The 22546-nt window shown below is 41.1% G+C and overlaps 1 protein-coding gene across 4 annotated transcripts in view; it reads left to right on the top strand.

Annotated features, from left to right (window-relative positions):
• Positions 1-22546, top strand: part of PLEKHG1 (pleckstrin homology and RhoGEF domain containing G1) — a 218751-nt gene that overhangs the window by 171067 nt on the left and 25138 nt on the right. For all 4 annotated transcript variants that reach the window (XM_046669950.1, XM_046669951.1, XM_046669949.1 and 1 more), the window contains 4 exons: positions 5640-5709; positions 13491-13537; positions 17435-17585; positions 20869-21000. In XM_046669950.1, coding sequence (XP_046525906.1) covers positions 5640-5709; positions 13491-13537; positions 17435-17585; positions 20869-21000 — 400 coding nt within the window. The remainder of the gene's footprint in view (positions 1-5639; positions 5710-13490; positions 13538-17434; positions 17586-20868; positions 21001-22546) is intronic.

Genomic DNA, 22546 nt, shown 5'->3' with positions numbered 1-22546 from the left:
TTGGTAGATATAATCCACATAAAGAGATTTTGAGTGTAAACAGGTCTTGACCCCACAATGTTCGAGAACAATGGGAGTGAAGAGCACCCCATGAGAAGCTCCATTTCTGCTCAGAGTTTATGGTCAGCATTGTGGTGTCTCACCGTCAAACAGGAAAGGACAAATGAAGATTCCCCAGATGTTTGGAGAGCCTCTCACATGAATGACAGAAGCCAAAATGATCAAACAGAGAAAAGAGAGCTTGGCAGAAAGCAAGGAACAGGGAACTATAGTCCATCATCATCATCATCATCATCATCATCACCATCACTACCACCATCATCAACATCATATCATCCTTGGACGTAAGAGAAGATTCGGCACTCATAAAATAAGAACAGGAACGTAAGAAACACCCAAAGAGCATATTAAAAAAAAAAAAGGTACTTTGAAATTAAAAATCAGATCATAGAAATGAAAAAAAATTCATTAGAAGAGATGGAAAATAAAGTTGCAGTCTCCCAGAAAACAGAACAATAAACATGAAGATGAAAATAGCAGAGGAAGAATAAGAAAAATTAGAGATCTAAAATGTGAATCATAGGACTTCAAAAGAGAAGAGAAAATGGAGAGGAGGAAATATCAGATGTAATTCAAGAACAGAGGTTCTTACGCTTTTTGGTCCCAGGATCTCTTACACACTTAAAAATTACTAAGGACCCCAGTGATGTTTTGTTTACCATGATAGAAATTAAAACTGAGAAATTGTTGAAATATCAATTTATTCAATAATAATAAACCCGCAAATTTTTAGAAAAATAATTTTGCTACTCTTCTCACTAATCTTTTTTGTGTGTTGGAATTGTTTTACGTTTTTACAAATCTCTACTGTCTGACTTACTAGAAAACAGCTGGATTCTCATGGCTGCTTCTGCTCGCCATTGGTTATGATATCACAGGTCATGTAGCCTCTGGAAAAGTCCACTGTACTCTCATGAGAGAATGAAAGTAAAAAATCCAAATGTCTAAGTATTTTTAGGAAAATGGTGACGTTATGGACCTTTAGGGAAAGGAATCCCAGGATCTCAGGGGTCATTTTGAGAACTGATGCTCAAAAACATTTCCCAAATGTTCACATTGGCTCACGCATGAGAAAAGACCCATCCCAAAGCCAGCCATTACAGAATTCCAGAATTATGTGAACAAAGAGGAAACTCTCAAAGCTTCCAGAATGGAAAAACAGGTCATATGGAACCTGGATCATGGATCAGAATGGTATTGGACTTCTCAGCAGCATCAGAATTCATCAGGCAACAGATAGTTCCTGAATACTCAGAGAAAATGACTTCCAACCAAGAATTCTATATCCATGAACTTTATCAGCCAAGCGTGAAGGGAGAACATTCTGAAACAGGAAGAGTTTCAGAAAATTTACTATTACACTTACACACAGCTACTGGCGGTGTAATCGCCCAAAGGAAGGAATACATCTGAAATGGTGTCTAAGAAACAAGGCGTCCAACACAGGGGCTAGGTGAAGGCCATTGTCAGGATGGTGTTGAAGAGAGAGCCCAGCAGCCTGGGAGCAACCTGTTCAGGTGGCAGCAGGAGGACAGAGGGCTCCATGAGGGAGGTCACCAAGAAAGAAGTGCAACCAATAGATGATCTGAGGTTTGAACACAGTGAGACGAGAGTTATCCTTCTGGCATAAAATTCGAGGGTAAGTTAGTGGTGTGTCCTTTGAAAACAAGGCAAAAAAATGAGACAATTTTGACTCCAGGGAACATGGTTGTACAAGGAAGGAAATGTAATTATGGTATACTCCATGGCTAGGCGGAGAATGTTTACATAGTCTTAAAAATGCAAGCTCTGACTTTTAATTTAATCAAATTTCATAACAGAACTTGTTGAGAAGATGGGAGGAGGAAGAAGTAAATAATATCTAAAACTGAGAAATAACAAAAATGCAGTATCAGCCTGGTTAGAAATATGGACACATACAGCAGAAACAGCGAAAGAGTGGAAAATGCTTCTGGAGAATGGCAGTCAACAATGGGAAACAGAAAGCAAGAAATTGCTTGTTTTTATCATAATTCCTGTAGAACTATTTAACATTTTATTAAATATGTAATACACAGAGAATTACAATTAACACAACATAGTAAAATATATATTAATACATCTTATATGGAATGCAATTTGAAAATGCATTATTTACCCTGCGATGCCCTTTGACCCAGAAACTCCACTTATAGAACTTTATCCAATAGTGGGAGATTAAATTATAGTACATGGTTAAATTAGTTAAGTATAGTACATCCACACAGTGAAATATTACGGGTTACTTAAAATAATGAACCATTAAAAAATAATGTAGGGAGGATGGAACACTTCCTAACACATTCTATGAGGCCAACATCACGCTGATACCAAAGGCAGACAAGGACGCCACGAAAAAAGAGAGCTACAGGCCAATATCACTGATGAACATAGATGCAAAAATTCTAAACAAAATTTTGGCCACCAGAATTCAGCAATTCATCAAAAGGATCATACATCATGATCAAATGGGATTCATACCAGGGACACAGGGATGGTTCAACATCCGCAAATCAATCAACGTGATACACCACATCAACAAACTGAGGAATAAAAACCACATGATCATCTCAATAGATGCAGAGAAGGCATTTGACAAGATCCAACAGCAATTTATGATAAAAACTCTGAACAAAATGGGCACAGAAGGAAACTACCTCAACATAATAAAGGCCATATAAGACAAGCCCACAGCCAACATCATACTCAATGGGCAAAAACTGAGTGCCATTCCCCTGAAAACAGGAACGAGACAAGGATGCCCTCTATCACCACTCTTATTTAACATAGTACTGGAGGTCCTGACCAGAGCAATCAGGCAAGATAAAGGAATAAAAGGAATCCAAATAGGGAGGGAAGAAGTGAAACTCTCGCTGTTTGCAGACGACATGATCTTATATATAGCAAACCCCAAATAATCCATTGGAAAACTCTTAGAAGTAATCAACAACTACAGCAAAGTTGCAGGGTATAAAATCAATTTGCATAAATCAGTAGCGTTTCTATATTCTAACAATGAACTAACAGAAAAAGAACTCAAGAACACAATACCATTCACAATTGCAACAAAAAGAATAAAATACCTTGGGGTAAATTTAACTAAGGAAGTGAAGGACCTATATAATGAAAATTACAAGGCCTTTCTGAGAGAATTGGATGACGACATAAGGAGATGGAAAGACATTCCATGCACATGGATTGGAAGAATAAACATAGTTAAAATGTCCGTTCTACCTAAAGCAATCTACAGATTCAACGCTATCCCAATCAGAATCCCAATGACATTCTTTACAGAATTAGAACAAAGAATCCTAAAATTCATATGGGGCAACAAAAGACCCCGAATTGCTAAAGCAATCCTGAGAAAAAAGAACAAAACGGGAGGCATCACAATCCCTGACTTCAAAACTTACTACAAAGCTACAGTAATCAAAACAGCATGGTACTGGTATAAAAACAGGTGCACAGATCCATGGAACAGAATTGAAAGCCCAGAAATAAAACCACACATCTATGGACAGCTAACCTTCGACAAAGGAGCTGAGGGCATGCAATGGAGAAAAGAAAGTCTTTTCAACAAATGGTGCTGGGAAAACTGGAAAGCCATGTGTAAAAGAAAGAAAATTGACCATTCTTCTTCACCATTCACCAAAATTAACTAAAAATGGATCAAAGACCTAAAGGTGAGACCTGAAACCATAAGGCTTCTAGAAGAAAATGTAGGCAGTACACTCTTTGACATCAGTATTAAAAGGACCTTTTCAGACACCATGTCTTCTCAGAGAAGGGAAACAATAGAAAGAATAAACAAATGGGACTTCATCAGACTAAAGAGCTTCTTCAAGGCAAATGAAAACAGGATTGAAACAAAAAAACAACCCACTAACTGGGAAAAAATATTTGCAAGTCATATATCTGACAAAGGCTTAATATCCATAATATATAAAGAACTCTCACAACTCAACAACAAAAAATCAAACAACCCAATCAAAAAATGGGCTGGAGACGTGAACAGACATTTCTCCAAAGAAGATATACGGATGGCCAATAGGCACATGAAAAGATGCTCATCATCGCTGATCATCAGGGAAATGCAAATCAAAACTACGCTAAGATATCACCTTACACCCGTTAGAATGACAAAAATATCTAAATCTAATAGTAACAAATGTTGGAGAGGTTGTGGAGAGAATGGAACCCTCATACACTGCTGGTGGGAATGCAAACTGGTGCAGCCACTATGGAAAACAGTATGGAGATTCCTCAAAAAATTAAAAATAGAACTACCAAACGATCCAGCTATTCCACTACTGGGTATCTATCCAAAGAGCTTGAAGTCTGCAATTCCGAAAGTCCTATGCACCCCAATGTTCATTGCAGCATTATTTACAATAGCCAAGGCATGGAAGCAACCTAAGTGCCCATCAACAGATGAATGGATAAAGAAGTTGTGGTATATATATATACAATGGAATACTACTCAGCCGTAAAAAAGAACAAAATCGTCCCATTTGCAACAACATGGATGGACCTTGAGGGAATTATGTTAAGTGAAATAAGCCAGTTAGAGAAGGATAATCTCGGTATGACTCCACTCATATCAGGAATTTAAAAATATGGACAAAGAGAACAGATTAGTGGCTACCAGGGGAAAGGTGGGGTGGGGGGTGGGCACAAAGGGTGAAAAGGTGCACCTACAACACGAATGACAAACATTAATGTACAACTGAAATCACACAAGATTGTAACCTATCATTAACTCAATAAAAAAATAAAAATAAAAAAAATAATGTAGGGGCCAGCCCTGTGGCCGAGTGGTTAAGTTCGTGCGCTCCGCTGCAGGCAGCCCAGTGTTTCGTTGGTTCGAATCCTGGCCCCGGACATGGCACTGCTCATCAAGCCAAGCTGAGGTGGCATCCCACATGCCACAACTAGAAGGACCTACAACTAAGAATACACAACTATGTACCGGGGGGCTTTGGGGAGGAAAAGGGGGGGGGGGGGAATGTACTTGTTTTAAAAAATAATAATAATAATGTAGATTTACATCTAAGAAAAGTTTTCTCTCACAGAATATCTTTCCTTTAGAGTACTTTTGTTGTCTATAATTTGATATTTGTTAGTGTGATTTTTCAGTGAATGTCTGACTCTTCCAATGGATTCCCAGCTCCAAGAGACCAGGGACCACATCTCCTTTTGCTTACTGACGTGTCTGTTCTTTGTGCCTTGTACAGTAGCTGGTACCTCGACAGCCACTTGATGAGTGAATGAATGTGAGTGAGGATGCCTGCAGACGACAAACATGTAGAAGACTTCAATGTCAGGGGTTTCTCTGGGTGGGAGATTTACAGTTCAGACCTGTGTTTAAACGTCTGCTCCACCAAAACCTGGGGGAAATCCCTTATCTAAGCTTTGGATATAGTGACACCGGATCCTTAGTTATCTGATTAAATATGATTCCTTGTAAATGCCATATAAATATTTAAACTTCTAAGTTATACAAAACGTCCTCAACCATCAGACCACAATCTAATACTTTCTGGCTATTATTTTTTTATTAGTGAACTTCTGCAAGATTTGGAAAACTGTGAAAACGATCCTGTGGCCATCGCAGAATGTTTCGTGTCCAAGGTAAGCACGGTTCATTTCTCCGGGCCAGCTAAGACAGATAGAGTACAAATTGTTTTCATTTTAAAGTTAAAATGACTGGTTTGTTCCATGTTGGATGAAGTTAGCCACTAATCTCTCTCACTCGGGTTTTTTTTTTCACCAGCAAGGAAAAGAAATGTACTGTTAACTGTCCCCAGTCAGTTAGGAAATGCTAACTTGGTATTTGTCCTACAACTTGCACAGTAACTGAATGGTGTTACTCATCTTTCCTAGGAAAAACTTTCAGCTTGAGGGGAGGAGAGTCACGAATAGAAAAACGTTAGAAAAATAAATATGTATAAAATACCACTAGACCAGTTAGAAAAATCTATTAGAATCTAAATATTTTATATATGATATATGTGGCACTAGCCTAGGCTGTATAATTATCATTTGGGGGATAAAGAGAAATAGAATTAACCTCCTATATCTTAAAAATGCACTCTTGAGTCAGTTCTGGTGGCCTAGTGGTTAAGTTCAGAGGCCCAGGTTCAGTTCCAGGGTGTGGACCTACACCACTCGTCTGTCAGTGACCGTGCTGTGGCAGTGGCTCACATACAAAAAGAGGAAGATTGGCAGCAGACATTAGCTCAGGGCAAATCTTCCTCAGCAAAAAAATGACGAAAGAAATTTTTAGAAAATGCACTCTCATTTTCTTATATTTTACTTCAGTTGTACTGATGCTTTAGAAAAATACAAGGAAAGGATTTCACTTTTAAAGCTTAAATGACAGTCAGTTCGTGCTCTGTACCCAGATAGGAGGTAGAGTTCTGAAACATACAAGTTCATCCTTTACCACATTAAGTTCTGGACATGCTCCCGACTAGATATAGAATTCTATCTGAAGTTTCTCTTAAAAACCTCTAGCAGAAATTTTTTTGCAGCAAAACTTCGCGTGATTTCTGCCGTTGTGGTTTCCAGTGTACAAAGGTTTAAGCGAAGTTCATGATGGTGCTTTGGGATCCACCGAGAATTAGCACCTCGTTTAGAGCCCCAGAGTCCAACGTGAACTGTGTGATGTGTCCTCCCAGCCTGACCTGGCTCTGGACTGGAGCCACAGCGCCATTTCTGATGGCTGCAGATCCATCCACTGGTTTTATAGCCAAACATAACACCCTGGGTTTTACTGAAGCGTGGTTCCTTCAAGGCAGTTGATGCGCTTGTAGGTAAAACCCTCCTGACTTGGTGTGTGGGTGTGTTAACATGTAAAATGTTTGTGCTCACGTGCTTACGCACACAGTTCTTTTCACAAGATTCTCGTGTCATAATTAATTCTCCCAAAGGGTAGGAATTTGAAAAAGAGAAGGAAAAAGAAAGAGGGAGAAATGGGTAAAAAGATATGCTGCGTGTATCAAAGCAGATATGTTAAAATAACCACAGCACATAAACAACAGAGAAGATTTCGGAAATGTCTGGGCTTTTACTAGTAACTGTAATCACAAGCTGATTAAAGCCAGTCCAGCATATGCTTAGCCCTGGCTTCATTATTCACATAAAAGTTTGTTTATGTGCTACGATGCCAACTCCCAAATCTTATTTTTCATTGTAATATTGCCAAGTTTAATTAGAAGACCGACTTGAGCACGCTACACTTTCCCATGTAAGCAGAGAATTGTGAGGGGGTGTTTGGTTCTGGCACAACCTGCTTTTCACTCAGCACCCTGAAATTTAGAAGATGGTACGTTTTCTGAAGCACAGCCAGCTGTTCAACTCTGGGGAGGAATGGAAAATTGCTTTAATTGAGAGGCCATTAATGAGAGCGGTAAAGCTGATGGTTGACTTCTGCTTTTATCTGAATCATTGGGGCTTACACAGAGCGTCGGCTTTGACCTTGCTTTTGTGGGATGTGTAGGTTACAGAAATCTTTCCTGACTAAAAGAGAATCCAGCGCTTCTCACCTGCTGTGCTCATAAAGAAATAGGAGCTGCAGAGCCCGTCCTCTGGAGAGGCAGAAATATGAGTTCCCTGATGGGCAGGCCAAGCTGTCTCCCCGCTGAGCCTTTGTCTGCTTTTAGGATTCTGGAAGCACCTGGAACAGGTTTCCCGGGCTTCCTGCCTTCACACTCATTTGCATCCCTTGTCGTGACTGTCAGCCGGGCTGCCCTATTTAGGAGGCAGACAAAGTTTGTCTTCAGAGACCTAACCTCCCTTTAACCTCCTCCTCTCCCTCCATGCATGGCCCCCGTTCCCATTGGCACCTCTCTTCCTTCAGTGCCCAGGCATGCACGTGTGCGCCCACACGCACACATGCACCCCGCACCCACTTATTGAGATTATCCTCAAGAAAGGACTGAAATCAGATATTCTTATAACTGGAGTAAATTCGAGTCCATCTTACCTTACCCATGCGCTATTTACATATTAAGCCTTTCTCATAGTCTCCAGTGATCCCAGAAATCAAAGTGTGTGTGTGTGTGTGTGTGTGTGAAAGAGAGAGAGAGAGAGAGATGGACCCTATAGCAGAAGAAACCCTCAAATCATACAGATTTCTTTACTCTGGTTATTCATTCAATCAATATTTGAGTGCCCTGTGTGCTCACTTGCCAGCCCTGACTATCTTATCTTTTGGTTCCATCATAATTAAATATCTCATTTAGACATCATCTCTAATTACAGTTTGAAAGAGTTGAATAACTAGAAGAAAATATCTACTTTTGTATAATCTCTTTATCATTGCCTTCTTTATCCCTAAATACTTGTGAAAAAGATTTGGGGCAGCATATATAATAAGTAATAGGTCTTTAAGGATTAAGTAACTGGGGCTATTGGTTTTTGTGTAAAACCGTCTTTGAATTGTCCACAGAGTTTATAAATCTAAGATCAAATGTGCATTTGATTCTATATTAAGAGGATATAGCTGATTTAAATCAAAATCCTTTAATTTAATAATTGAGCCATGATGTCACAAAATGCACCTTAATTCATTAGTGCAGAAATCTTGAGGCTTTATGAGGCACAGGTGCAGGTAGGTAACATATATGACGTAATTTAGACATTTTTTTCATTGAGGCCATTGTTTTTAAGTTTGGTATTCGAAATGATCCTAAAGGTCCCTAAATCTCAGGAAAGTCAGCCTGATGTTACTCAGTCCCAGGTTGAGTGTAGCAGGAGGCAGGAAAAATAAGTAAGAAACTTTGAGAGCACATGACAAACCCAGAGAAAGGCTCCAGGCCGACATCAATTTGCTAGAAGACCTTGGGCAAACCATTTGCCTTTCTTATCCATGGAGCCAGGGCTGGACACCCAGTGCCTTCAGGAGTAACCAGGTGAACACAGGCATGAACGGGCCCAGGTGGAGGCTAGAGCCATTGAGGTACTTACGTCGTGGGGACATAAGCATCATGTGAAACTCTAGGCCCGGGGCCACTGGATCTTATACTTTTTCAGGAAGAATCTAGAAATCGAGATATTTTTATTTTCTAACTTTTAGATGTTGGCAACTAATTTAGATTTTCTTAAAGGACTGTGCTTGAAACTTTGGCAGCATGCTAAGTTGGCAAGGCCACGGGGGATCAGGCACTCCCTTAATTGTGGGAAAGCAAAATGGCACAGGCCCTGTGGAGGGGAATTTTGCTAGATCTAGCAAAACTGTGTCTGAATCCACCCTTTAAGCCAGCAGTCCTACTTCCAGAAATCTATTCCAAAGATACAGTGACAAAAATTCAGTAAGTGTGCTGCTATTCTTTGCAGTAATTATTGTTATAATTTATAGATATATACAATAAATAGAAATATATTTTATATATGTGCATATGTATGGAAATATATGTATGGAAATATACAATGCATAGAAACAGCACAAATGTCTATAAACAGGAAGCTGGTTGAATAAACCATGGTATATGCACATAATGGAGTACTATGAAGCAGTGGAAGCAAATAAAGAATATCTGTGTACTACTTGGCGGGGGTGGGTGGATACGAGTGTGTCTAGCACTGTGGTTCTCAACATGTGGTCCCTGGACCAGCAACTTCAACATCATCTGGGAACTTGTTCGAATGCCGGTTCTCGGGCCCCACCCTAGATTTACTAAATCAGAAACTCTGGGTGCCACCCAGTAATCTGTGTTTTACCAAGTCCTCGAGGTGATTCTGATGCACAGTCAAGTTTGAGAATCACGGCATAGCTTGTTTGTGTTGAGGAATAGGGGAAGAGATGCCTATATTTAAATGTGAATGTTTAAACAAAAAGGACAGACTGTGAGATTAAAAATTGGTTACTGATAGAAGAAGGGAGGGAATATACTAGAATGGAAAGGAATAGAAGCTAGACTTCTTTGAATATGCATTTCCTAGTAGAGTTGACTTTGAAACCATGTACAAATTTTACATAATTATAAAACAAAATTAAAGTTTACAAAAGCAGTCTCCAAAAATTAAAATCAAAATGAAACCAAGAGCCTGTTTGAGTGTCCAGTTTGTGGTATAACCACACAGAGGACCTTCCAATCTAATTTAAAAATATACTGTGGACAAAATACAGCAAATACGTCCTTAACTGTTTTCAAGAATGATAGCATACATGGTATCGTTGATATTGTTATTCTGAAATTATTGAGTGTATTGTGGGATAAAGCAAATGGGTATTTATGTGAGTGTCATTGAGAGCTGGAATTGCTCGGAGAAAGAAGATAGAGAGTAACAATGAGGCTAATTAAGAATGTTGTAGTCCTGAATCCGAACTGCAAGTTTGAACTAAGGATGTATTTCGTCTTTAAAAAACACCTATTCCTAACTCAGTCTGTTGAAAAGGCCTAGAAATAATGATTAACCTAATAGCGAGAACATTGCTAACTACTGCTTCTGACCAGAAGGAATCAGTGCTCCGTGAAGAAGGGCTGTGCGCAGGAAATGTACAAGATAGTCTGGAACAACTTGTCGCACCAGAAAACAAGGAAGCTACCCGGAGGCTGTAGGTCAGGTCATAAATACTCAAGAGGCTCCTGCTGGCCAAAGATGGGATCATTTGAGCATCAGTAAAGATAATTAACTGAAAACAACTGAAACTCATTAAATATTTATGTTAATGAATTCACAGTGACACTACAAACCCAAACTGGTGGCCTTTGCGGGATACTAGAGAAGCAACGCATTTTTTTGAAAATTAAGACAAAGAATGAAGCATTTATCCTGCCTTTCCCACACAAACCACAAACTGCAGGGAAAGAGATAGTTAATATAAGGAAGTTCCTTTTCTGGAAAGAGTCTGGCTAATAAATGAAGAAGGAATAGTTGAATTAGAAATATCACCATTTTGGTACCCCTAATGGATTAATAGGGTTAGGTAAAATTACCAGTGGTTGTTAATATCACAAGAGAGAGACGAGAAGACATCATTTGCTTCCTGATGGAAATATTATATAACCTATGATGTATTCATGCCACGTTAGGGAACCTAAGTTTCTTAAGCCTCTGCTAAACCACAAAGAGTGCAGGGGGCCGGGGAACCTGTTAAAGGAAGCCATGGGGATGTAATCAGCAAAATTGAGACTATGGGAAACCAGGACAAACCACCTGGCTTCTTCAACTAAATTGCAAGAGAAAAAGGACAGAAGGAGAATTTTTAGATTAGAAGAGTCTTAAGTGATATCAACCAGTTGCTATGTGTAGATATTATTTGGATTACAAATCAAGCTAACTATTAAAAAAAAAGAAAAAATTAAGAAAATGGGAAATATGAATAGTGACTGAATCTCCATATTATGGAATTATTTAAATATGATAATTGCATTGTGGTGATGCTTCTCTTTAAAAGTCCTTACGTTAGTGACGTATACTAAAATCTTTACAAGTGAAATGATGTCTTGAATTTGTTTCAGAGAGATAGGGAGGCAGGTGGATACAGATAACGAGTTAATGATTATGGAGGTCAGGTGATGGATACTTGGCAATTCATTATACCATCCTCTCTACTTTTATATTTGCTTGAAACTTTCTATAACAAAAACGAATTAATCCTAGCTGAGTTTCAGAGAAAGGATTCTAAGTAGAAATTCCTTTCAAATCAGAAAAAAATTAATGAACATTAAAGTTACAAAACAAAACAGAACAAAAGTGCTGTCCTGGAGTCACATGTGAATCCAACATGAAGTGGTTTAAAAAGTTAAAGTCAGAGCAGAATGTGAAATGCCGCGAAAGTAGACTATGGCTCTTTTTTCATAATGGAATTCCATTTTAGAGTGTGCAACAGCTAGTAGTTCATTGGCCTTGAATTAATTATTCTTACCAATAGTTTTATGATTAAAAGTTAAGAACCTAACTTCTGCCACCTCGGCTTCCCACTTACATATACCTCTTTGCCTTGGCAGTGTAGGGAAAAATTGCAGAAGACTTTGAAATCGACCAAACAGATTACTGAATGCCTCCAATAGAAAACTTAAGTACTTTCCAATTTACCCTTCTAAATTATATGATTCAGTGGGATTTCTGCACCTTTCATTGTCTCTGAGCTATTTTACAACTCTCTAAATTGTAGATAACTGCTAGAAATGTAAATGATTCTTGGCCACAAACATGCAAGTGAATACTGCCCCATAGAGGGACAACTGATTTCTTTACCCACTCATCCCTGTAGATAAAGCCAGGTTTGTATCTAATTGTAAATTCATTTCAGTCTTCTTCATCGACCTATCTGAATGTGATACTTTTTTTTCTCCTTTGATCCAATGGTAATACCTTACTGCTTTCCTGATTAATTAATAAGTTAAATAAAATCTTTGACAGCCTTCATGCTATATTTGCATGGAAGTCATGGTTGTACTTTTTTAAAAAATTATCCTTTAAGAGCAAGAAGTATTAATTTAACATTTCCCAATATTTGATCAGGTGACTAGACATCTGGAAGACTAAGACCAATATTTGATAATATGCCAAGGTATCGAAAGATGCTAGGAAACTTGAAAGATGATCATAGCAAGAGGCAAGAACCCCACATTGGTTAGTCATTTGAGGCATCGCTGCCCTGCTAGATGCAGACAGATGAGTAGATTTGGATCCTGCTCTCAAATAATTGTCAGCTTTGTAAGAGAGGGGGTGAGATTCAGTAGTTCAACAAACGTTATGTGCCAGATGAACACAGTATGGCCCCTACCCCGCGGGAACTAGAGTGGGAGACAGACAGACACACAGACGATGTCACTATCATTTGGTAAATGCTACAGGAGAGGTAAGCACTGGGGTTGTGGAAGCCCAGAGTAGGAGCAGTTGGCTCAGCCCAAGAGCTCAGGAAGGCTCCTTGGAAGAAATAAAGTGTAATTCAACATCAAATGATGCCTAGTGGCTAAGCAGTGAAAACGATGGGAAAGACCACGGGCAGAGAAAGCTGCACGCGCAGGGCCTTGAAAGTATCCAGCAGCTTCCTCCTGCCCTGCTCAGACTTCCAGCGTGTTCTCAGCACGTGCTATTTGACTTTTCTGCGTATATTTCTCTCCACGGTGCAACTCCACCAGAAAGCTGTGAGCACGTGGGGGCGGAAGCTTTAGATCCCTCCTCTTCCCATTTCCCTTCCCAATCCATCCCCGTAACACAGCAGATGCTCAGTAGGTGTTTACTGAACTCAAATGAGTTCAAGTGCGTGTGGATTCTAGGCAGAAAACAAGGTAGACGAACAGGCACAGATGGTTGCCACAGGGGCTCAGGAGACAGGCCCGTGGGATTAGAGAAACAAATACAAAGGTATGAATGATGTTTCTTTCTGCTGTTTTTAAACGACCTTTGATGCCTGCGCTTTTTGGTCCATCAAAATCTCTTTTGTTTCCTTGCAGAGTGAAGAGTTCCACATTTACACCCAGTACTGCACTAACTACCCCAGGTACGCGTTGTGCGTGTTCAGGAGGAGGCCTGTTCGCTTTCAGACGTTTCAAGTCGGTCGGTCCAACATATGTGGTGCTGAGTCATTATGTGGCTGGCACGGTGCTGGATCCTGGGGGGACCTGCAGAACATGCTGAGAACAGAATCCACGGCACCCAGATGTTGATCCGTGCAGGCTTCAGGCTGCCAGCACAGCCAATGTAGAGAGAAATTGTAAAAGACATTGCAAAAAGATTGCTAAGTGTCCTTCAGTGGAAAATTAAGCAAACCAGTTGTGTTTGGCGCTAAGGCTTGACTATTAACCCTTTCGTATGTGTGCCATGTTTTTCAGAATATGGAAAGCACTGTTAATGAGGTTATATAATCTAGCTGGGGAGAGAATATGGTACGTGTTTGCTATATAAGTTCTATGAACTGTAAGTTTATGGAGCTCAGAGAAAGGAAAGATCGAGCTTATGTGAGAAAAGAGGACTCATAGTCCCTGGATCACTGCTTCAGTTTTGCTGACCCTGGGGCGATGGCAGGAGGGATGGTTAGGGAACATCCTTGGCCACTATATTGACCATTTCAGTAAGGGCATCAGGCCCAACCTGGGCCACACTGTAGGAATTTCGTTTTCCTGCAAAAGACATTTTTTGAGTACTGATTGATTCTCAAGCCCTGTGTTAAATGTTGTAAATGAAAGTGATGTTGAATTTAACTTTCACCAAAATCCAGAGATATTGAGGGATTTGAGAAAAGCAGAACATCCGTCCATCACAGTGCCTGGGCTCCTATTGAGTTCTCGACAGGCACTAGTTCACTGCCACCCTGCGCCATCCATACTGTACAGATAGAATATCGGAGGTCCCCGGAGGCTTATTGATCTTACAGGGGTCACATAGCTGAGGAGTGGCCCCATTGGGATTTCAGTCGAGGTTTCTCCAACCTCAGACCTCATGCTACTACATCCTTGTAAAGTTTCTGAAGCTTCTTAAATCTCCCCATGCCTTTTACTGTCTGCTTTCCCACATGATCAACAGGACTGGAGTTGTTATCTTAGGGACCAGTCAGGAAGATGAGAATTAGGGAGATTTAGACAGTCTGTCGCCAGTCTTGGTAGAGACACATCCCTAAGGATAAAGTGGGCGGTGGGATCCATCTAGAGGAGAAGCCAGCAGGCTGAGCCCCTAGAGCTACTGTGATAAGGAAGAACAAATGGGCCCCCTGCCCTGAAGGCCAGTCTGGATTAAAAGGGATGAAGCTAGAGGCTGACACTTACTGATGGCAAAATGCTTTCCGTTGGTGCATTTTAGTCTCCACCTCTAAGTATTGGTCAAGATCTTATGCTGTGGTGATTTATTTGGTTAATGGCCAACCATGCATTCCCCTAAAAGAAACAAACAAACACATGCAGATTATGGGGCCAGCCTGGTGGCATAGTGGTTAAGTTCAGGCACTCTGCTTCGGCAGCCCAGCATTCACCGGTTCGGATCCTGAGTGTGGACCTACACACCACTTATCAAGCCATGCTGTGACAGGTATCCCACATGTAAAATAGAGGAAGATGGGCACGGATGTTAGCTTAGGGCCAATCTTCCTCAGCAAAAAAGAGGAGGATTGGCAATAGATGTTAGCTCAGGGCTAATCTTCCTCAAAAACAACAAAAAAAACACACGCAGATTAAAAACCTGCCATATCCTTATCTGTAGACTCGCCCACAGTTTATACAATTTCACTTAAGGAGTGTTCTCTCCAAAAGTATTTGTTTCCAGCTCTATGCTGAAGATAGCAGGATATTGTAGGGTGCCCCACTAAATCTCATCATCCTTGAGCTGAAACCAGTACTGTACCACACCCGAATTCAGAAAAGCACAGAATTGGCCCTCATCTTTTCCACGAAACTTCTTCCTGAGCAAAAGGGAAAGACATTCAAACTCTAAAGAACCTGCAAAGTTCTGGAGCCAGTTATCAGGCTCTGAGATGCTGGAGGGCCTTGTTTGGGGGTTTATGTCCGTAAATTTCATTATAAACATGTCCTTTGAAGAAATAACTTCTGAATTTGTAATTTGGGAGGTTTATCTTAAGATTTTTCTGCCTTAGCAATATTAAAGAGTACAAAATAAAGGCAGATGGTTATATGCTAGGCTGCTTCAGGGTCAGGGGACAGGCCAATCATTGGTACAAGGACATTTCTAAGAGCCCGTCATTCACAAAGCATGGTTCCAAGCTGGGTGTGTATTAGCAGGAAATAGGAACTTGTATCTCTTACCTTCTAGCAGTTTATATTCTTTTGAGGGTCAGAACTCAACTAAATGCAGTAGTGGAATAGCGTGTGAGGGAAGATCAAATCAATAAATACAAATTAATGCAGTACGAACTCAGTAATGTGTAATAGAAGCAAAAGCTGCATGAGACAAAGGTGATAAGTCTCTGGAGACTTAAGGCCAATTTCCTGGAGGAAATGTGGGGTTTTTTTATGTCTGACTTTGAAGAAGAAAAGAAATGTGTTAGCAGAGAGATGCTCGAAAGGCCTTCTCAGTGAATCGGGCATGTCTGGTTCTTGCCCACTTGTATGGTTTTCAAATTCATAGAAAAATATTTCCTTCTGTTGCTGTGTCTCCCAGCTGTTTGCTCTCTGAGGCCCGAGGTTTCCTCTCCCCCATCTTAAGAAGCTGAGAGTTTCAGCCAAGTGTGTCAGCCCATCTGACAACTTGTCTTCCCCTTTGGAGCCAGGCTGGTGATATTAAATGTCGCCGGCACATCTTGACAGATGGCCACCTCCTTCATACCAGTCACGCCCCAGCGATTCTGCTGTGAAGGGGCATGGCCCTCCGTCTTTGCCCCAGACCAGGTCACTGTCCTCAGATGTCTCCCCGGCCCTGAACCTGGGCTTCCGTGTGCTCCGGATGGGTGCAGGTTTCTTATTGTTAAAAAGCCTTCAGACGCGAAAGGGCTGCTGGACAGCTGCTTCTGACTCTAAAGAACCTCAGAAAAGTTCCTAGGCTGCGTGATGGAGAATAGTTTTGAAATCTTGACTTGGGGGGAAATAAACCCGTTTGAACAGATATTTCTCAAAGCAGCCGGGCTCTAACAGCTTCATTAGGAAACCTCCATTTTGCTCTCTCCCAAGGAGTCTTATTTTGCTGTTTGCCTCTCTCTGGTTTTCTAAATTAATCGTGAAAACATATTACTGACTTGGGGAGAAAGGGCTGAAATTACTTCCACCTGCTTTCTTCGATGTTACAAGACCATAAGATTTTAATTTACGCGTGTGAGACTCCATGAGCCCCCTAGCTTGCTTTGTGTGTGAGATATGAGCATTGCCTCTGCTCTTCCCCTGGGATGTTAGGGGACCGTACTCGGTACCTTTGGGGGAGCTGGGATGGAGAAGGAACCCGACCCACTTTTCAAAAACACTGCAGTGAGGCACATTCCTTAAGGAGCGAGGCTATCGAGCTGTTTTGGAAGCTGAATTTAGGAGGAGAACCACTTGGAGGTGGAAAGACGGATCTGGTCAAAGATTCTCGAAGGGAAGTTTCCTGTGAGACAAGGTCTCTGACCACCTGCCTGTAATGTCATAAAGACACCCAGATGGGGCACAACTGGAAGCTAACATCCAACGCAGATCCCCTTTGCCAAGCTGTGGGTCCTGGCAGGGGGCTGCATCTCCTAGAAGGAGTTTGCTGCTTAGAAGCCATGTGGACATCTGTGTACTATTCTCTTGAAACAGGCCTTTTCCTCATTCCCCCACCCAGAGAGGCATCTTTTTCTAACTTGCCCAGAGGCATTCTAGTCCAGCCATAGCTCTGTTGCCGCCCTACCTGTTTTAGGACATTTGCACTTACGCCGGCATTTAAGACTTGAATACCCACATTGAGCATTCCCATGTAGATAAAAATATTCTTCTTCTTGCAGATCAGTGGCTGTGCTCACAGAGTGCATGAGGAACAAGATGCTGGCCAAATTCTTCCGGGAACGTCAGGAAACTTTGAAACACTCCCTGCCTCTGGGCTCCTATCTCTTAAAACCAGTTCAGCGGATTCTCAAGTATCATCTGCTTTTGCATGTAAGCGTCTGCCTGCGCTCGAGGACTTTCCGAGGGATGGGGATTTTGTGTGTATATATTAAGTTTAGGGGCAAAAAAAAATCAGAACAGGCTGGAGACATATGGAAATACTTTCTGCGCTCATGCTTTACAACTGACTAATCTGCTTTGAGGAATTAGAGATATTTATATTCTAGGCCTGCAGCCCCATTGACAACTGCCAAGTAAAAAGACTCGTTTTAGCCCTGATTCTGTCAGGCCTTAGAAGTACCTGATGCTGGACAATGACAGGTTCAGGCGGGGAGCTATCATCTTAATAAAAACCAGATTGTTAATGTTTTATTTTATTTCCACGAGCCCAGATTCAGTAGGCAGTTGGGAGGGAGAGCTGTTTGTCATAGATTGGCATTCGTATGAGAAGAGGCCGAAAAGAGAGCAGACGCTGCTGAGCAGCGTGCTGAATGATCTGTGAGCTGGGCTCAGTGTCGCTTCAGGGCATCTTTGTATCATTTTCCATTATTTATACAAAATACCAGGAGACTTTAGAAACAAAGTAACTCTCACATTCTCATTTCTTATCCTCTAAGGATATTGATAAAAATGGAAATAAGTTTGGGGCCAGCCCAGTGGTGCAGCCATTAAGTTCACGTGCTCTGCTTTGGTGGCCTGGGGTTCCCCAGTTTGGATCCTGGTGGCAAACCAACACACCACTCATCAAGCCACATCATGGCAGTTTCTCACATATAAAATAGAGGAAGACGGTCACAGATATTAGCTCAGGGCCAATCTTCCTCAGGAAAAAAAAGAAAAAGGAAATAAGTTTTATTGAAAGTAGTTTTCATTCTGTAAGTAGGATCAGATTGCCTTTCCAAGACAGTTAGGTGGTTAGGAGCCGAACTCTGGGGCAAGGCTGCCTAGGTTTCAATCCTGTAAATTGCCCGTGTTCACTGTGGCTCACAGGCAGTCAATAAAAATAAGCTGTTATTTTTAATACCATATTAAAAATCTTAAAAAGGTTTTAATCCAGAGTTCTTCTCTCTATATCAATGTGCCTGCAATTTGTATGTATCTCTTTTTGAATGATTGCAGGTTTCTAACTTGGATAATCCTTCCAGGTTTGCTCAGTTCACAGACATTTAAAATTTTAACAACTCTTAGGGTGTAACTTGACCAAAAATTTCTCAGCTTTGTCTATTTGCCTGGGTGACTCCTCTTTGTGTCCTGTGAAACCACATCAGAGGTTTTACTTTAATTGTTAAATTGATATTCGTGACCTCTTAGATTAGTGGGATTAATTTGCCAAATTAGCGTCCGAATCATTCTTAAATAAATAATGGCCGCCCCAGAATGGATGTCTGCTGGCTTCTGCTAACATGGCATTTAAGACTGTGTCCCAAGAATCTCTAGCTCTGGCCTTCTGGACAGTGAGGTGGCCATCCATGAAAAAAAAATCTGAGGTCTCAGTTACTTAAGCATGTCAGGTGTAACAAGATCCTTACGAAAAGTTAATTGATAGGAAGAAGAGCCTTTACCCTCTGAATTAAGAGGGGCTGTCTGAGTCAGCTCGAGATGCTATAAGAAAGTGCTGGGGACTGGTGGCTTATTTCTCATGGAGCCTGGAGACCCGAGATCAGGGTGCCAGCACCATTGAGTTGTGGTGAGGGCTGTCTTCTGGGTTGCAGCTGCTGAGTTCTCCTTGTGTCCTCACCTGGTGGAAAGAGCCAGGAGAGCTCTCTGGAGTCCCTTTCCTAAGGGCACTAACCCCATCCCGGAGGGCTCCCCCCTCACGACCTTATGCTTCCCAAAGCCCCACCTCCTAACACCACACAATGGGGGTTCGTATTTCAACATACGAATTTTGGGGGGACACAAACCTTTAGTCCATAACAGCTGGCAATGAAGAAAAGAGGGAAGAACAGTGGTTAAATTAATGGAAAACTAACTTCCGGTTGCCTTTGAAGTATTTTTGCTTTTAGAGTGTCCCTTCTATGTCATTCACCTCGCTTCAAAGGTGTGCGGCCATCCGTGAAGATCCCCACAGGAACATGCTCTCAACTCCTGAGTCTGTTTATTGATGAGCGGGATGGCCTCTCAGATTAAAAGAAGAAATCATTATTTTTTTTAAATTTGCTGTTGATCTTGAACTTAGCCAGGAGTTATTAGTTTAGTTGTATGGTTCCACAGGGCCTTTCGAACAGCTGAGTCTGAGTGTGGAAAGAAAATGTAAATTCCTTTCCAGGTTCTAGCTAGATGGAAATCTTGAGTACTTGGGAAAAATAAAGATTTGTAAAGTATGACTATAAAATAATGGAACTGATCTTTGTAATTATACCAGAAGATTCAGCCTCCACCCTTTAGCTTGACAATTATGTATGATAAATGTCATGGAAAAGATCTAATGGATTATAATATCTTCTTACTGGTTTACATAGTTATGTAGGGTTACTGTATTATTGTTTTAAGAAGATATAGCTTCAATTTGCTAAGCATTTATTGACCCCAGCTCTCTGGTGGACATTGTTGGGAAGATAAGGGTTAAAGGAACAAGGCAATCGATAGTCCCTATCCTAAGATTCTTGAGGAGTCTTGGGATGTGTGTCTTATGTGCTGAACAGAGTCAGAACAGAGATCGTGTCCCTTCCTCATCTCCCTGGGATTGCGGGACTCCAGTGCCAAGCCGAGTGCTGATGTAACACACTGTGACCATCAGGCAGCGACTACTTGATCCGTGAGATCTTTCTCAGCACTCCGAAGGACTGTCTTCAGTGACCTTCCTGTCAACTTTAAAGCCTTGACTGCCTGAAATGCACTTGCTATAGGAATGTTTTTCAAAGATCACGGTCCATTATATTTTCAAGTCTGTTACATATTAAGTCCTATGCGAGACATTTTACTTCCTCTAGGAGGAAAAAAAACAAGTCAATTTTCTATCTTGTAAGAATGAGACCTATGTTACATTGGCCACTAGAAAGCTCAGAAATCTCTAACTATACTGTCAACTCTCGTGTCTGTTATACTAACTATGATATCTCTGAGACTTAGTGGCCTGTGCACGTGTTTTGTTTTTATCCTCCTTGTCATGAAATTCTAATCTACTTCTATTTTTCCTAGCTCCCTCTTTATTCCCATTTTACCATTTTGTTGCAGATGCTTCTGATAAGTTATCTCAGCATCTTAAGGAATGATGGCAGTGTATAAATAAATAAGCAAAAATAAAATATGAAGAACTGATCATAGAGGTGCCATTTGTTTCATTGGCTATATGAGAAAAAAAATCTGAAAACCAGTTCTTGTCTTTTTCAAGGAAATAGAAAATCACCTTGACAAGGACACAGACGGCTATGACGTGGTGCTTGATGCTATAGACACGATGCAGCGAGTGGCCTGGCACATCAATGACATGAAGCGGAAACATGAGCACGCAGTCCGGTTACAGGTGGGCCCCCGAGATGGCAGTGGCTGGCGGTGCTGTGGAGGCACGATTTACTGTCATTTTCCAAATCAGACATTAAGGCTGCACAAGTGTCACACCTCATTGGGGGTCTTATCATTGTTCTCCCGGAAGAAAGATCAGGACACTGATACTACAGATCATTGCTGAAGGTGGCTATTTGTGAGAAAGTTACATGGTAACTTTGAAGCTAACAGTTTGCTCAGAGCCCCTTCAGTGACCCCAGTTAAAATTTGAATCTCCCCAGGCCTTCTTGTCTATTACAAATAAGTAACTCTTGTTGCAAGAGGCAAACTATTTAAAGGGTTTTCAAGCCTCTGTTCCTCTTGCACTAATTCCTGCAGAGTCATGAGGTGGGGTATGTGTGGTAACAGGGCAGGGGACTCAGAGAAAGGAGAGCTAAGTCTGGAACCACGCCCTTTGGGACGAGACTACCATTTCATTTTAGATTCCTCATTTTTGAAATGAGACAGGCCAGGGATTTGCTAAGATCCCTTCCAGCACCAACATTTTTGAGCCCCAAATCCCTGGGAGCTTCTGATAAATGCTAAGCCAGTGATCATGTCCCGGGCACCTCAAAGGATGTGCTATTTAAAAACAAAAGGTCATGTGGTTCCAGAGGCTAGTCCTAGGCTCCTGCTTGTCCCTGGAGTGAGATATAAAAACCCAGAGTGACCCCATGCTATTCAGGGCACCTACACACCACTCAGGGAAAAAAGATACATTATTTGGCCCATAAGCCCAAGCAAAACTGTAGGTTTCATCTCTAGGCAGCCAGAGTGTGGTGTATGCAACTGACCATCAAAAGTCAAAGGAAGACGGCTTCTAATCTTGCAGGCTGTGTCTGGTTTTGCAGCAGTAAGAAAGGTTTCATGCTTCATCATTCAAGCTTTTTGCGGACATAATGTTAGACATAACGTCTATTGCATATTTAGAAATGGCCCCATGACTGGTTTTTCGTACCTTATGAATCTGGCATTCTGAAGACACTACTAAATTAGGCTCTGACTCAGACTATCTCCATTTCCACCCATTTCTACTTTCAACCAATGAAATTTTAGGTTGCCTTGTGGGCTGCTTCATTAGATGCTATTTGTGAATGTTTTCATTTTTCAAAATAATAAAATCAGCTTCCTTAAAAAACGTTGATGTGGGAGGCCAGCCTGGTGGCAGAGTGGTTAAGTTTGCATGCTCCACTTCAGCAGCCTGGGGTTTGCAGGTTCGGATCCCAGGCACAGACCTAGCACTGCTCATCAAGCCATGGTGTGGTGGCATCCCACATAAAATAGAGGAAGATTGGCACAGATGTTAGCTCAGGGCCAATCTTCCTCACAAAAAATAAAGATTAAAAAAAAGTTGATATGGATGTACAGTAAATCCCAAAGAAACTTCAAAGTCATGTTATCAATTTATATTTACCAAGTTCCATGGAAAACATCGTGGTAAAGAAATGTGCATTTCCTTTCCCCAAATAAATGGGATTAAGATCAGGAAATTTCTAGGAAGACGTATCTTGTGTGATTTTCCACAA

Source organism: Equus quagga, chromosome 8, assembly GCF_021613505.1.
Source record: "Equus quagga isolate Etosha38 chromosome 8, UCLA_HA_Equagga_1.0, whole genome shotgun sequence".
NCBI classification, from domain to species: Eukaryota; Metazoa; Chordata; class Mammalia; order Perissodactyla; family Equidae; genus Equus; species Equus quagga.
The sequence above is the reverse complement of the archived record's forward strand: the minus strand, read 5'-3'. Positions and strand labels throughout refer to the sequence as shown.